The sequence below is a fragment of the Podarcis liolepis genome, assembly GCF_965112155.1.
Source record: "Podarcis liolepis genome assembly, chromosome: 1".
In the NCBI taxonomy this organism is placed as follows: Eukaryota; Metazoa; Chordata; class Lepidosauria; order Squamata; family Lacertidae; genus Podarcis; species Podarcis liolepis.
The window spans coordinates 98,682,347-98,698,719 of record NC_139554.1 but is presented as its reverse complement, the minus strand read 5'-3'; the positions used below and the strand labels follow the sequence as shown (position 1 = coordinate 98,698,719).

General features: G+C 41.6%; 1 protein-coding gene across 3 annotated transcripts in view; it reads left to right on the top strand.

The window, feature by feature from the left end:
* Window positions 1-16,373, top strand: part of LRP1B (LDL receptor related protein 1B) — a 742,760-nt gene that overhangs the window by 514,370 nt on the left and 212,017 nt on the right. For all 3 annotated transcript variants that reach the window (XM_083492761.1, XM_083492762.1, XM_083492763.1), the window contains 4 exons: window positions 93-315; window positions 3,061-3,232; window positions 12,243-12,386; window positions 14,427-14,663. In XM_083492761.1, coding sequence (XP_083348887.1) covers window positions 93-315; window positions 3,061-3,232; window positions 12,243-12,386; window positions 14,427-14,663 — 776 coding nt within the window. The remainder of the gene's footprint in view (window positions 1-92; window positions 316-3,060; window positions 3,233-12,242; window positions 12,387-14,426; window positions 14,664-16,373) is intronic.

The following is a 16,373-nucleotide window of genomic DNA, read 5'->3' as shown; positions in this document are numbered from 1 at the left end:
AGAGAACTTTTCTTTCAGGGAATAAACCTTGTGGTTTTGCTTCCTGTCAAAAATGCATAATTTTTAAAATGTGCTTTAATGTTATTTCACAGAAAACTCTTCTTTACCGACTATGGGAATGTTGCTAAAATTGAGAGATGTGACATGGATGGGATGAACAGAACAAGGATAGTAGTATCTAAAATAGAGCAGCCTACTGCCCTTACTCTAGACCTGATCAGTAAATATGTTTACTGGGTAGATGTCTATCTGGACTCTGTAGAAGTTGTTGACTACCAGGGACACAACAGACACACAATAATCAAAGGACGACTTGTAAGTACTAAGTTTCCATATATACTTACATGTTTGTATGCATGTGTTGTGAATGTTCATAGCTTTAGCATTTCCTAATGGCAATTATTGTGTCCACTGAAAGACTTTACAGAAAGACTGTTTCCTAATTTTTAGCAAACAACAACGTGAGCCTATAAGTGAGGCAAGTGTTGACTGCCTGGCTACCGCTGTATACTAAATTTTACATGGTTTTTTGAGCATTTATGATGAAAATGTGATTCAATATCAATTCAGCAAGGACTTCCTGAAACTGCCAAACTCAAGACCCAGAAATGCAGGTTTTAAAATTGTAGTAAACAAAATTGTAGTAGCGTGAGAAATGAGCATGCATAATACACAGCCCAGGTATGTGATGGAAGTAAGTGGCTTTTCATCTCTTGGACCCCATACAGTTTTGCTCCTCAGAGTAATTTCAAATAATCTAATGGTGTGAACTAATTCGCAAAGTGAGCATACAGTGAAGCTCATGTGTTGAGCTCTGCCAAATTCACATCTCCAACAGGCCTCTTGATACAAGGAATCATCAAGCATTAGGAATTGTCCTTGCTTTGGGAAGACTCTGTATTGTACAGTTCTTTGAGCCTGTGACAGCTTCAATTTTTGGTCAGCCTATTCAGACCTCCAGTTGTGTACCTGCTGATTTAAACTCAGCTTGCATATGTATATATAGGATAGCATATGAAAAGCTAATCTAAACTAAATTCAGGGTGGGCTGACAAAAACTACTGCTGTCAACAGGCTCAAATGAAACCCATGAGGGAGTATTAGTAGGACACAGTTTTAAACCACAACAGGAATGTCAAAGGATTAGATTTCATTCTACTGTACATAAGAAATTTTTTTATTTGTTGTATCTATCTCATGCATTTGCATTATGCACATTCTCACACTAGTCTCCCAGCAGTAGCACCTCTCGCTTTCTCAGAGACCCTGAGTCTTGGAGTAGATTTTTCAGTGGCAGGTTATCCTGATTTTGGGAAGGGATAGGATTAAGATGATATACCCCCACCCAAGAGATTTATAGACTCTGACAGAGCTTGAATGTTCTGGGGAATTTTTTTGCCGGCTCCTGCTAAGGCCTTTGTCTTGCTGTGGAATGGCAGTAGAGCTATTTACAATGTTGCTCCTAAGCATCCTCTCTGACATTGCAGATCCTGATCAGCTCCTTGGGTTTTTCTTGGGGGGGGGGGGGAGATAACTGCAGGCAGTTAAATAAGCCGGATGATGGCTGGAGAGCAGATGGCAGAAATCTCTGAGTATGACTGAACACAGATAGGCGCACACAAGCTTGCCTATCATGTGTCAGTGATAGCAGAATAGAAATCTTACTTCTCTGCCATTGTTGAGTTTTCAAGTTGAAATAGCAACTTGCAGAGGTTTTTGGGGTGGGAAATAGGCTAGCTAAAGGTAGAGTTGGGGACAAAGTCATTAAGATTTGTTGCAAACTTTATGGTGGTGTAGTTACAGTATCAGGGAGGGTGTCCAGAACACTCTGGTTCTATTGTTTTAGACCCTTTTAGTTGTTGTGGCCTGATATTGTAGACAAGGAGCTTGAAGGGATGTGGCCTACCTCCTGTGTCCTTGGCCACAGTTCATCAGTTGTGAAAGCTGGACAGAATAAATTGATAGAGTAGTTCCAGGAGGTGATTAATGCATCCTTGTGGGAGGGTAGTGATGCTGACTATAGGTGTGCAGGCACCCATCCCTCAGGAAACCATGCTAAGACACAGATGTATAGAAGAATTACTGCTAAGTTACAATTTTTCCTCTGGGGCAAGGTGATAGGATGGTGACTGGACAGCTTCAGGCATGCTTGGAAGAAATGGATTATCTGACCTGTTCAGGGTTTGTTTTAGCACTAAAATAGTCTTGGTCACCATGGTTGATGACCTAAATTGAGAGGGGGGCAGCATGAGTGTCACCCTGCTGCTTCTGTTGGATCTCTCAGCAACTTCTGATACCAACGATCATGATATTCTTTTAGAATGGCTCTTATGAGATGGAACTCATATGGTGCTTCTGCTCTTACCTGCAGGATTACTTCCAGTGAGTAGCATTGGGGGACTTTCACTCAGCCTCCTGGTGCTTGTACTATGTGGTTTCACAGGGTACCATCTTTTTCCCATGCCTTTTAACATCTATATGAAGCCACTGGGTGGCATCATCCAGGAATTTCTGGTGAACTATCATCATTATGTGGATGATACCCACTCTCCCAACATGACATCTGAATCAAGTGAGGCTGTGGACCTGTGTCTCCACATGGTTTATTGGCTCTCATTCCATGTGCTTCTGTCCATATGATTTAGCTGAACATGTTGCTCTACCCTGCCTTTAGGAAGTTACATCAGAAGCATGGATCATTTTTGTTTTTGTGTTATTTCCTTCTAAAGAACGCCTGATGTAGGCTCAAGTATTTAATATTGGTCACAGTTGGAGAAAGCTTATTGTGCTTGATCTAATCCCTTTGGCATCTGATATGTTCTTACTTACCTAAACCTCTCTACAACTCTTCTGAGTTAATTTAAAACAAAATTATATTGTGTAAGTAAAAAGAAAGCAGAATCCATTTGTGGTTTGAGTCTTAATGAGTTTTTCATTAACAAATATTGACTTTATAAATATGACTCCCATTATTCATTTCTGTGTGTAGCCTTGCATTGCCATTTGATTAGGGGGGAAATTGATAAGATCAGATAATAGTTTTATATTTTCTTCCCTCAGGTTAGACATCTTTATGGGCTGGCTGTATTTGAAGACTATTTGTATGCAACAAATTTGGATAACTACAGTGTCATACAAATAAACAGATTTAATGGCACAGATACACAGATGTTAATTAGACTTGAAAATGTTCAAGAGATCCATGTGTACCACACAAGAATCCAACCAACAGGTAAGGCTCCAGCAACTTCACTGCTATCCTTTACTACCTGTGATTTAAGGAAACAGTGTAGACCTTGGAATCAGGGAAGCAGTTTCACTCTTCATTGTAGGCATGGTTCCGCTGGTATGGGCAATTATTGTGACCCTGCATTATGTCTGATTCCATTCAATTTCACTTATCCATTCCAGTCCGGCTTCCGCGCTGGTCATGGGACCGAGACGGCTCTGGTCGCCCTAACAGATGATCTCAGCAGGCAGCTGGATCGAGGCGGGTCGGGGCTGCTGATTCTTCTAGACTTGTCAGCAGCCTTCGACGTGATCGACCACGAACTCCTGGACCACCGCCTTGCCGACGTGGGGATCCAGGGCACAGTCCTTCAATGGCTGCACTCGTTTCTCTCCGGTCGGGGACAGAGGGTGGCACTTGGGGGGGGGAATTGTCATCGCGCCACTCCTTGGTGTGTGGAGTGCCTCAGGGTGCGATTCTCTCCCCGATGCTTTTTAACATCTTTATGCGCCCCCTCGCCCAGCTTGTCCGGAGTTTTGGGCTGGGTTGCCATCAGTATGCTGATGACACCCAACTCTATCTGTTGATGGATGGCCATCCTGACTCGGCCCCAGATACACTGACCAGATGTCTGGAAGCTGTGGCTGGATGGTTACGTGGGAGCCGGTTGAAGTTAAATCCTTCGAAGACAGAGGTCCTCTGGCTGGGACGGAGCGATATGGGATTGAGGGGCCAACTCCCATCTCTTGCGGGGGTGCAATTAGTGCCAGCATCGTCCGTTAAGAGTCTGGGTGTAATCTTCGATACCTCCCTCTCTATGGAGGCGCAGATTACAGCTATAACAAAGGCGGCATTTTTTCATCTCCGCCAAGCTAAGCAGTTGGCTCCTTATCTCTCTCGCCCTGACCTAGCCACTGTGATCCACGCGACGGTCACCTCCAGACTGGATTATTGTAACTCGCTCTACGTGGGGCTGCCCTTGAGACTGACCCAGAAACTCCAGCGGGTGCAGAATGCCGCGGCGAGACTCCTTATGGGGTCTTCACTGCGAGATCATATCCATCCGATACTATACCAACTGCACTGGCTCCCGGTGGAGTACAGGATCAGGTTTAAGGTGCTGGTTTTAACCTTTAAAGCCCTATACGGCCTAGGACCCTCGTACCTACGGGACCGCCTCTCCTGGTATGTCCCACAGAGAAATTTACGGTCTGCAAATAAAAACATCCTAAAGATCCCAGGCCACAGAGAGGTTAGGTTGGCCTCAACTAGAGCCAGGGCTTTCTTGGCCGCGGCTCCAATCTGGTGGAACACTCTGTCACAAGAGACTAGGGCCCTCCGCAGAGCCTGCAAGACAGAGCTGTTCCACCAGGCCTTTGGTCAGGGCGCAGCCTGACCCCCTCCTCTGGCAATCTGCACAAAATTTTGCTTGATGGTTGCCATTAATTTGATTTTAATTTGATTTAATTAATTTTATAATGAATGTTTTAGAATGTTGGATTATTTTGACTGTTGTTAGCCGCCCTGAGCCCAGCTTCGGCTGGGGAGGGCGGGATATAAATAAAATTTATTATTATTATTATTATTATTATTATTATGCTGGGGAGAAAAGTGATTGGTACCAAAGTGTGCAAAGGGTTCCAAAAGGTGGTGTGTGGGTAGGGATTGGAATTACATTTGTGCATTCCAATGCACAATTCATTCAAATCAATGGACAGTATCCAACACAGGACATACTTTGTTTTCTGTATTTTGTTTTACATACAGTGCATACCCATAGTTCTTAAAACAAGGCAATCGGTGGAGTTTCTGTGTATGTATCTGAGCCCATGGTGTTGAAAAGTAGAGACTGCAATAAAGGGTCAGGTTCTCCATATTCCTAGTCTAACACAGCGTTAAAATTGAAAGAAAATGAACATGTCAGTTTGACATACCATATTTAGAAGATAAATCTATGAGGATGGCTGAATCATATGACTACTTTCATCGAATAATGAGACACAGGGGCAGAAAACACACCTACAATTATTATTCTAAATTAGTTTCCCATTATTTCCACTAGACAGCTACCAAGACATTAGCTGAACTTAAAATTTTAGTCCAACAGGATAAGTAGAAAAGTCATTAACAAGGACGGGTTCCATATGAATGCCCACAAGATAACTGTTTCACAGTCGCATCATGGTAGGAAAACAGTCCTGTCAACCAGGTCCAATGTCCCCATTAATGCTTCTCTTAAAACTATAAAATTAATGCTAAAAATTAACTCTTAACACAATGGAAGGAATTCAATGTCACCCTCTTCTGATTATTCCATTAGTGCAAGCATCTAGGCCTTCCAGAAAGAATGATCCCCCTTTCCTCTCCCTATATGCTGTTCCAGGGTTCTCCTGACCCCGCCCCAGGCAATTTTTGGGAGTGTGGGGGGCACAACCCTGTTGTGCAAGTGTCCTTTCATAGGACTTCTGTTAACAGGACTCATTGGTTGATTCCCATCCAATGAATTTTATTATGATTCTTATCTTACATAGGTTGCCCACCAAGGAACCGTTAGTAGTAGCGAAAGAAAGAAAAAAGAAATGGCTGTGATTTATTTGTTGTCACAAACAGGATCTGTAAACATAACGATGTAGACTTATGGCCACACTATTTGTATAAGAGTTACTTTCTTACAAAGGATTCACAAAGCTGTGTAAAGTGTAAAGTGTGATGTATCTTGAATGACAGAGCATCCATATACCCTATAAGTTCAGATCTCTGATGTCAGCACATGAAGAAGTATATTGCTGCAAAATGACTTTCTATCACTCTCAGAGGGAGTTGGGAGGTTTGAGTGTGCCTAGTACATTATTATGCTCTGCTGCTTCTTGCACCTTTTGTAATTACGTTTTATCCTTTTGTGCCATTTGCTATAGTTCTGCAATTATATTATATCTGAATTGATATGTTTTTGCTTGTTAAGGTTTGCTTGGCTGACTACCATATCAGTTGGGTATTATTTATCTTGCTATTTTACAGTTATCAACTTTGTGAGCCATTCCATTTTTTTTAAAAAAATATAAGCAAACAGAATAGGAATAAAGGGGGAAAACACTTTTATTGATAACAAAAGTATTTTGTATTGCATTTTCCATATGCAATGGGCTATATAATCCTTGTTTTATTTTCTCTTCATATTTTTCCCAGTAAGGTATTAAATGTCATGTAGCAGTGGCTGGGATGCAACTTTAGTTCTTTCAAGATCAAACATTTCATATTTATGCTTGAGAGTTCATACAAACTGGTTACTGGTATATTTAGAATAATAGAAACTTAGCCAGCTCCTCCTTTGGAAATGAAAATCATGAAAATATGGGTATTACTAAGAAGTATATGAAGCTGAAAGCTGAGACTTTGGACACACATATATATATGAAACAGGAGGTAGAGAAAACGGCAATCACCATTGCCCAAAGAGCTGCTCCAGCGGCCGTCATCAGCTGCTAATACTTACCAGACCTTTTGCATACATGCTAGTGGTACTTTGACTGAAATATTAACGCCATCCACCAAAGGATATTTGTGAACAGAAGCAACATTTCCATGTGCGCAGCTAATAGAGATGTGCATGCACACCAGTCCAAGTTGAACTACCTGGGTGTTTTCTTTTGATGAGGCTGGGGTAAACATTCCCATAGGAGCTCATTGTGCATGACTAGACCTGGATTGGAGCCATTGCCATCTGATAATTCTAGTTGGCAATTATTATTTTTCTGTTAAGGATTACAACAGATTCCATTTGGTCCTCCAGGATTCCAATAAAATATCTACATTACTCTCAGTTCTACCATTTTGTATTCTGGTACAATATTCTTTTTGTCCCTTTTGTTGCTCAATCTCTTTTGAGGCCCATTCTGTATTTCCTGTAGAGTAACCAAGAATGAAAAACCACAGTCAGTGCTTAAAAAGCAATATAGCCCTGTAGATCAGTATCATTCCTTATGAACATGGGTGTCTACTGGTGACCTTGAAATTCACCTGCAACAAAATCACGTCCAGCCCATAACCAAAAATTCCAAAAAACAATCATGGCTTGTCAGTAACAAGTCATGGCTTGTCAAACGTGAAAGAGCCTCCATACAAAAACTGCTTAGGCGGGTCTGCAGAACACTATACTTGATAGTGTTCCCTTTATCTTTATAAATTGTTCGGTATAATGGATTTTTATCTCAAACCACTTCTACAATTTGGGAAACTGCTCTCCCAACATTATTAGGTCAGGAACCTGGAAATAAATAGGGTACTAGCTGATGGTAGTGTGTAAAAATGCAGCTGCTCTGGTTTTCAATGCAAAAAAAGGAATCTTCCTTAATAATTACTGTGCTTGTCTCCTATCCTCTTTCTAACCTGAGGCCTGAATCAGTGATAACACTTATTATAACTACGTAATTCTGAGATTTAGCTATAATGTGTTTGTCTTTTCACAAATAATACTTTGTTTATATTATGTCTGTATTATGGTGACTGAGCCTGGACGAAACTAGGGGAAAGATATTCATCCTCTATTTCTTTTCCTAAAAAGAAGTACCTGGATGTTCTAGAGATTAATATTTGCAAGTATAACATTAAGTGATATACCTTAACTTTCACTTTCAGTAATTTTATGTTGCTGCTGATCTGGAGGAATTTTATTTTCATCCTGACATTTTTCACTGCTCTTCAGTAGTCAGGCAAGCTAAATCACACTATTTTGTTCAGGATTTTGCACAGAGAAATGAAAGGATATGGTAGTGGTCATGATTTATAGGACTAGTGCTGTCTTCAGTGCCGTATTAACTTGATCACATGCTAAGATCTAAAGTGGAAACGGTTGTCATTTGCCTACCTCTTAAGGTGGTGAGATTGGTGGACATAAAGGAGAGGGCCTTCTCAATGGTGGCCCTGAAAATTATTATCATCTTACCTCCAGATGGCTATTGCACTCCAATCCGTTTGAAAGCCCCTGAAGGCCTAGTTGTTGCAGGTGGCCTAACAGCTATAAAGGCTGAGATGCATTTATTTTAATTGCTGTGCTGTAAGGGCAGTATGTGGACCGAGAACTCCCAGAAGTGCAAGCTGGATTTCGAAGGGGCAGAGGAACCAGAGACCAAAATGCAAACATGCGCTGGATTATGGAGAAAGCTAGAGAGTACCAGAAAGACATCTACTTCTGCTTCATTGACTATGCAAAAGCCTTTGACTGTGTCGACCACAGCAAACTATGGCAAGTTCTTAAAGAAATGGGAGTGCCTGATCACCTCATCTGTCTCCTGAGAAATCTCTATGTGGGACAAGAAGCTACAGTTAGAACTGGATATAGAACAACTGACTGGTTCAAAATTGGGAAAGGAGTACGGCAAGGCTGTATATTGTCTCCCTGCTTATTTAACTTATATGCAGAATTCATCATGCGAAAGGCTGGGCTGGATGAATCCCAAGCCGGAATTAAGATCGCCGGAAGAAATATCAACAACCTCAGATATGCAGATGACACAACCTTGATGGCAGAAAATGAGGAGGAATTAAAGAACCTTTTAATGAGGGTGAGAGAGCACAAAATATGGTCTGAAGCTCAACATCAAAAAAACGAAGATCATGGCCACTAGTCCCATCACTTCCTGGCAAATAGAAGGGGAAGAAATGGAGGCAGTGAGAGATTTTACTTTCTTGGGCTCCATGATCACTGCAGATGGTGACAGCAGTCACGAAATTAAAAGATGCCGGCTCCTTGGGAGAAAGGCGATGGCAAACCTAGACAGCATCTTTAAAAGCAGAGACATCACCTTGCCAACAAAAGTCCGCATAGTTAAAGCCATGGTTTTCCCAGTAGTGTTGTATGGAAGTGAGAGCTGGACCGTAAAGAAGGCTGATCGCCGAAGAATTGATGCCTTTGAATTATGGTGCTGGAGAAGACTCTTGAGAGTCCCATGGACTGCAAGAAGATCAAACCTCTCCATTCTTAAGGAAATCAGCCCTGAGTGCTCACTGGAAGGACAGATCATGAAGCTGAGGCTCCAATACTTTGGCCACCTCATGAGAAGAGAAGACTCCCTGGAAAAGACCCTGATGTTGGGAAAGGTTGAGGGCACAAGAAGAAGGGGACGACAGAGGACGAAATGGTTGGATAGTGTTCTCGAAGCTACAAACATGAGTCTGACCAAACTGCAGGAGGCAGTGAAAGACAGGAGTGCCTGGCGTGCTCTGGTCCATGGGGTCACGAAGAGTCGGACACAACTAAACGACTAAACAACAACAAAGGGCAGGATTGAAGGGATGCGGGTGGTGCTGTGGTCTAAACCACTGAGCCTCTTGAGCTTGCCAATCAGAAGGTCGGTGATTCGAATCCCCGTGATGGGGTGAGCTCCCATTGTTCGGTCCCAGCTCCTGCCAACCTAGCAGTTTGAAAGCACACCAAAAAGTGCAAGTAGATAAATAGGTATTACTCCAGCAGGAAGGTAAATGGTGTTTCCATGCTCTGCTCTGGTTTTGATGCCCCATTGCACCAGAAGTGGCTTAGTCATGCTGGCCACATGACCCGGAAAAACTGTCTGTGGACAAACGCTGGCTCCCTCGGCCTGTAAAGCGATATGAGTGCCACAACCCCAGAGTCATCTGCGACTGGACTTAACTGTCAGGGGTCCTTTTCCTTTACCTTTTAAGGGCAGGATCAGCTAACAGGTCTCACTAGTGGAAGTTAGCACAAGGACTTCTGTTACTGCAATGAGGCTTTCTCCCCTCTCCTCCCCCTGCACTTGGCTCCCTCAAATTGGCTCTTGCGGGAGGGGGGGGGCAGAGAACCCTCAGAAAGGCATGCAGGGGGAGGAGAGGCAGGATCATATGTATGATAGACTGAAAAGTTTGTGATGGCAAAATGATTGCTGTGGCGCAATGTGGAATCCCTCACTGAGTTTTATACCGTGAGCTGGGATGTTTCCTCACTACTTATTGCCAGTTTAGGAATTTCGGGATTAGAATTATATTGTGGTTTATATTTTACGGCTAACATGCTTTTAAAAAAATGACGTGAGTGTCCTTTGAACAGTTATATTACAGTGGCACAGTAAAGCTGTCAGCATTAAGTATGGAATCCCTACAGTGGCAGAGCTAAAGTGTATTACTCCTCTTATCATATGCCTTTTACACATTAGTGTTTTGAGTGCCTTTTTCATGGGTCTGGCCAGTGGATCAGGTTCTTATTATGAAAGTAGGATCAGAGAGACTACAACCAGGTGGTAAGGGATCTGTATTATTTGTCCTGTTCACATGGCTACCAGCCTTTAAACATTATAGCAGTGTTGTGGGTTGTAACCATGGGAAAGTAGCTCCTACAGTGTAACATATAAGGGAATCTTAGTTACCAGACACTTTATACATATGCTTCAACATTGTATTTCTTAACACTCCTTATACAGGAAGTGATTATTGTTGTTGTTGTTAGTTAGTTAAGAAATGAGAGCAATGGGGTCGGTCTTGAATCTTTGGTATAAGATAGGAACAAAGCAAATGAGGGACAACTTTGTAGCAGGAGGGATAGGCTTATTATGGTTACAAGAAAGGCCTGCTTGTTCCTTTAAAACAAATGGGGAATGTTTGTACCAGTTCCTCAGAGTGTTAGTGCTTATCTTTTGAAGAAGAAAGATAAAGAAATAAGTGGCAGTGCATTGCAGTAAATGAAGAGGAAACCTCATTAATATTTACCTTTTTTTGTTCTTTAAAAGGGCTGCAAAAGCAGACCATTAAAGAACAGGGTTTCCAGGTTAATCATCTTAGACTTGCCCCTTTAAAACTGCATTACAAGTAGGCAATACAGCTGGGTCCACTCAATTGTTACCTGGATCTTCTGGCTGTTGCTCTCCTCTCTCTGCTCTATGATATATCTGGAGATCTACTCATTACAAGGCAGGGAGAGGAATTAGAGAAAGAACTGGTGGGTCACTATTTCCCCTGTTTAATCTGGTGATTTGAAAGAACATACAGTGGTACCTCAGGTTAAGAACTTAATTTGTTCCAGAGGTCTGTTCTTAACCTGAAACGGTTCTTAACCTGAAGCGTGCTTTCACTAATGGGGCCTCCCACTGCTGCTGCGCTGTTGGCACATGATTTCCGTTCTTATCCTGGGGCAAAGTTCTTAACCTGGAGCAACCACTTCCTGGTTAGCAGAGTTTGTCACCCAAAGCATCTGTATCCCGAGGTACCACTTTATAGCCCATTTCCAGGTTGTATCCTGGTCATCCTAGTATGGAAACACCCAGCCTTTTAAGAATGAATGAATGAATGAATGAATGAATGAATGAATGAATGTGGTAACGAGCTATACTAAAATTTACTAAAATATGATCAAGGGGAAATGTGGGTTTTAGGGTCAGTGGAGATGTACAACATGAACTGTGCACCCATAGTAGTTGTACAACAGTTATTCACAAGATCTGAGTAGCAGTGCTGTATGAGCCAGGGCAAGTAACAATAACAACAACTTATTTATACCCCAACAACAACAAATATATACCCCACCCATCTAGCTGGGTTTCCCCAGCCACTCTGGGCAGCTTCCAACAAAAGATGAAAAATACATTAATTTTCATTTATTCATTATCCAGCAACACTAAGAGTAGACATGGATCACTGAAGAACAGTAATTAACAATAGCAGCTGAGATCATGCAGTGCACACTTTTCCAAAATGTTTTAATTTCCACTGTAATATAATCACGAGTAAAGAATATATATGTGAAGAGTGCTTGAATCCATAAAGATTATCCTGTGTCCCAGCCAAATAGGTAGTATTTACTGTCTGTGGACTACATGCTGCCTGCCTTTTATTAAACCTTCTTTGCTGCTGGGAGTGTGTGTGTATGTGTGTGTGTGTGGCGGGGGGGGGGGCAACAAAGACGTGGCATTCAAGTGTGTCTTGTCACCTAAGTTCTCTCCCCACACTGATGCATATGACAGTGATGCTTTAAAAGGATTTCTAACCTGCTGTTTTTCATTTGTTGCAGTCAGGAACCATGCATGTGAACTAGACCCATATGGAATGCCAGGGGGCTGCTCACACATCTGTTTGCTCAGCAGCAGCTACAAAGCCAGGACTTGTCGCTGCAGGATGGGTTTCGTCTTGGGAAGTGATGGCAGGTCATGCAAAAGTATGTTGTTTAAAATCAAACACTTTGCCAGCAGCTAATATTTCAGAGTGGGATTCTGAGTGTTAATTAACATCATCATCAACAGCAGCAGTGCTAACCTTAAGTGATAGTTGATGAAATGTGCTTGGCAATATGCACCTGCCATTTTACCCCCATCCTGTTTTTATTTGCTGGTGTAAGTTTTTTGGCTTGGGTTTGGCTTTGCAGCAGCAGAGGTGAGTAAATTAGTCCTTTCGCAGAATGATAACAGCAATTGAAACATTCTGCTTTATCTGGTTATCCTTGTCTCCTACAATATGCTATTGTGATAAGTCTTTGTCTTAATCCTACAAAATCCTTCTCAGGCTGCATTAAGGGCTCTCAGTCATCATTAATTTGTAACAACAACAAAAGTCCTATAACTTATTGATTTACATATGCTAATACATTTGCTGCCTTTATAAACTGGATTTGGTTCGTGCAAATTACGTGAAATGTTTGCACTTCCTTTGCTTTCACCGAAATCATACTGACCCAGGGCTCACGGCAACAGCATTATATTCTCAACATTTTGCTAAATGGAAACATTCAGGTAGCTTTGTAGAAGTATTTTCTTCCTCTGAACATTTTTGTACTGGCTGTAGTCCATAGCATATGCTGTTCTTTTTACTCATTAAAAGATTAATATTTCACATTTCCTGCAATAATCTTGAAGGCAGTTCACAAAAGCAGAAGTTTACCAAATCGATAAAGACAAAGCCCATATAAATGTAGACAAAAGTTGACAGCTACATACTTAATTTTATCCAAAGGTTTTCCAAATAGCCAAGGTTTGGCTCCTAGTATTTCTGAGCGCTCGCCTTTCAAAAGGTGTGCAGTGAGGCAGGTATGCAAATACCTTTGATGAAGACTTCCACAGCCTAAATATTGTAGTCAGAAAAAGACCATGCCTGGCTTCCTCACTTGTGCATGAGATGGCAATGGGATACCATCTGAGTAAGTTCCTTAGGTATCCTGATTTCAGACCATTTAGATATTAATGGTCAGAACCAGCACTTTGAAATGAGCCCCAAAGCAAATGAGCTACCAAAGCACTTGAAACAGCCTGAGAGTGATATAAACACTTGGTCAGCCTGGGTGCCTCTAGATATTTTGGACTACAGCTCGCCTCAGTTCCAGCTTTGCACAGATGGCTGTGGTCTAAAAACATCTGGAGGGCATAAGGTTGGCAAAGGCTGCTCTGTGCCAGTTGATCTTCTGAACGTTTTTCAATGGCAGACTCAGATTCAACACACTGCAGTAATCCAGCCTGGGACATAGCTTTGTGAAGCGATCTTCAGAACGGCTAAAAGGGAATGGCTTATAAAAGGCAGGAGATGACTAAGTAATAAATTATTTAAATGCAGGCCTCCAGTCCAGTGTTCTATTTGCTGGACAAAAGTAGCTCTACAAAAACATGCTCACAGTGTTAAGTGGAAGACCTTAAATACTGTGTAGTTTATACAGAAGGAGACTTCATAATTCTTTCAAGGCCCCAAGTTACGAAATGGGCCACTATTTAAGAAAGAAACAAAATGATTGATATTTGTATGTTGCGTTTTTCATTTTGGCAGAATGCATCTGCACAGATATGAACAGTTGAAATTGCAGTCCTTTGCGTTGCACATTTTTGTCTGTTTGCTAAAGTTTACTGTACTGGTATAGTTAATAAATCCTAATGACTTGGAGAATGCCTGCAAGATTATAACAGGCCATTTTACCCTGGCTCTAATGTTATCCTATGGTCGATTCGGTTTTTGAAACGTGTATTGCTACAGAAAAGGCAGTGATTAATTAGATATAACTCAGTCACAGAAGTAATTTGTGTTTTAATTAAGATAATGCAATTAACCAGTCATATTGAGTTTAGATACATTCAGAATATTTGGGAGCTTAATTTTGGGTTTAGATTTTTGGGGGGGGGGAAACACTAATTGCACCATTTAATTAAACAGTGACAGTATTCAGTGTAAAGAAATTAGGCAGCATTGGTGGTTTATGTTTGTAATCTTTCTTATGCAGGACCAAAGAATGAGTTGTTCCTGTTTTATGGCAAGGGACGCCCGGGAATAATACGGGGAATGGACCTGAATACCAAAGTAGCTGACAAATATATGATCCCCATAGAAAACCTGGTTAATCCTCGAGCTCTGGATTTTCATGCTGAGACCAATTACATATACTTTGCTGACACTACGAGCTTCCTGATTGGACGTCAAAAAATTGATGGCTCTGAGCGGGAGACAATCTTGAAGGATGGTAGGTGGAACTTAGAAGGATTTTGTATAAACATAAAATTTCACCCAAGCATTTGCAAGAACTTGGCACCTACTTTGTGTCCATGTTTCTATGCTTTAAATCAGGGTTTCCCAAACTTGGGTCTCCAGCTGTTTTTGGATTACAACTCCCATCATCCCCAGCTAGCAGGACCAGTGGTCAGGGATGATGGGAATTGTAGTTCAAAAACTGCTGGAGACCCAAGTTTGGGAAATCCTGCTTTAAATCACTTCATTTCTTCAAAAAGTATTTGTAAGTGGCTTAATATTTTAAATTTTTCTAAGTGGTGTACAACGTGCCTATTTGGGGCTCGTGGCCATATGTAAGGTGTGGTGCCCTGAGTAAAATGTTCCCAGATGATCAAAGTCAGAGATAGGGAACCTTTTTCAGCCCACATTCCAGGGGCCACGTGCAGGACGTGCCAGTAGTGGGAAGAGCCGCAACACTGGGTAGAGCAATGTGTTAGGCCAGTTTCTACATACAGTCAGGCAAGAAGGAGGCAATATCAGAGATCAAGAACACATTCCATGGGGGTGGGGCATTTCAAGGATGATGCAAAGCCAGTGCAGAATATGACCTGAAGGGGCAAGATCTGGCTGGGAAGTGTGGCATAGGGAGAATCCCAAGGGATGGATGATGGTGTTTGGAGGGCTGTATTTGACCCCCAGCCCTAAGTTCTCCATCCCCAGTTCTGTTGATCTTACAGATCTATACAAGGCTGGTAGCCTGGTTCTGATACCTACTTTCATCTATGGCTCTGCATTTTTCTAGATTTTAAAAAGCTATCTTCCCCACACCAGCAAAGTAATAGAATTGTTTCATAATAAGCCTACAAGAACTGCAAAAACACTATTGCAAAGTGCATGGCGCATGTTACGGTCATTAGTATATCAAATTTTAACACATCCTGCATGGCCCAAATACCCAGAGAAGGGTTCCCCCCTCCCAATACATCAAAGGCATCAAGTGGTACCAAGCTCACAAGGGAGCTTATTTCCAAGACATCTTTAGTTCAAATTGTACATACCGAAAAATGTTGCAGTCAATCATCTAAGCAGCTTCACTCACCAGCAGATTATATCTAAACTCCCATTTCAAAGAAAAGCATTTCAAGCTCTGCTACTTAAGTGACAGTGGAATTAATTCCTTCCTTGCTGATCTCATTTGCTATTCTTCATAGCCCATGCTGAGCTGACCAGGAGTACAGTAGTGAATACTTTTCTGTGTCTTTATGCTTTTGTTTCATGAAAACTTCATTGCATTTTTCATGGTAATGAGATTTTTCTCAGCTACTATGAAATAATCATTTTCTAATCATGAGACAGATTCTTTATAACACAGTGCTAATCTATGCTTAAGGAAAATTAGAACATTTCAAACTAACTACTAGGTGCACTGACTTCTAATAAGTGCTAGTAGATCTAAATGATCTATTCCCCCCTCCCCTCTGCATCATTTTCTTTATATTATGCAGCTGGACGAATCTTGATACTATTTTTCCTTCTAGTTGGTTGCTGGTGTGACTTGTTTGGAGTAATATTGCCTGCCTCCAAATATTCCTGCCACTTTTTAATTTTTTCCCTTCCAGTTCTCTTTCTGCCCAGCATCAAAACAAAGGACAAATCTAATTGCAAATGAGATTCTTTTTATTTACAGAATTCCTATATATTAGGTTGCCCTCACTTTTCCTTT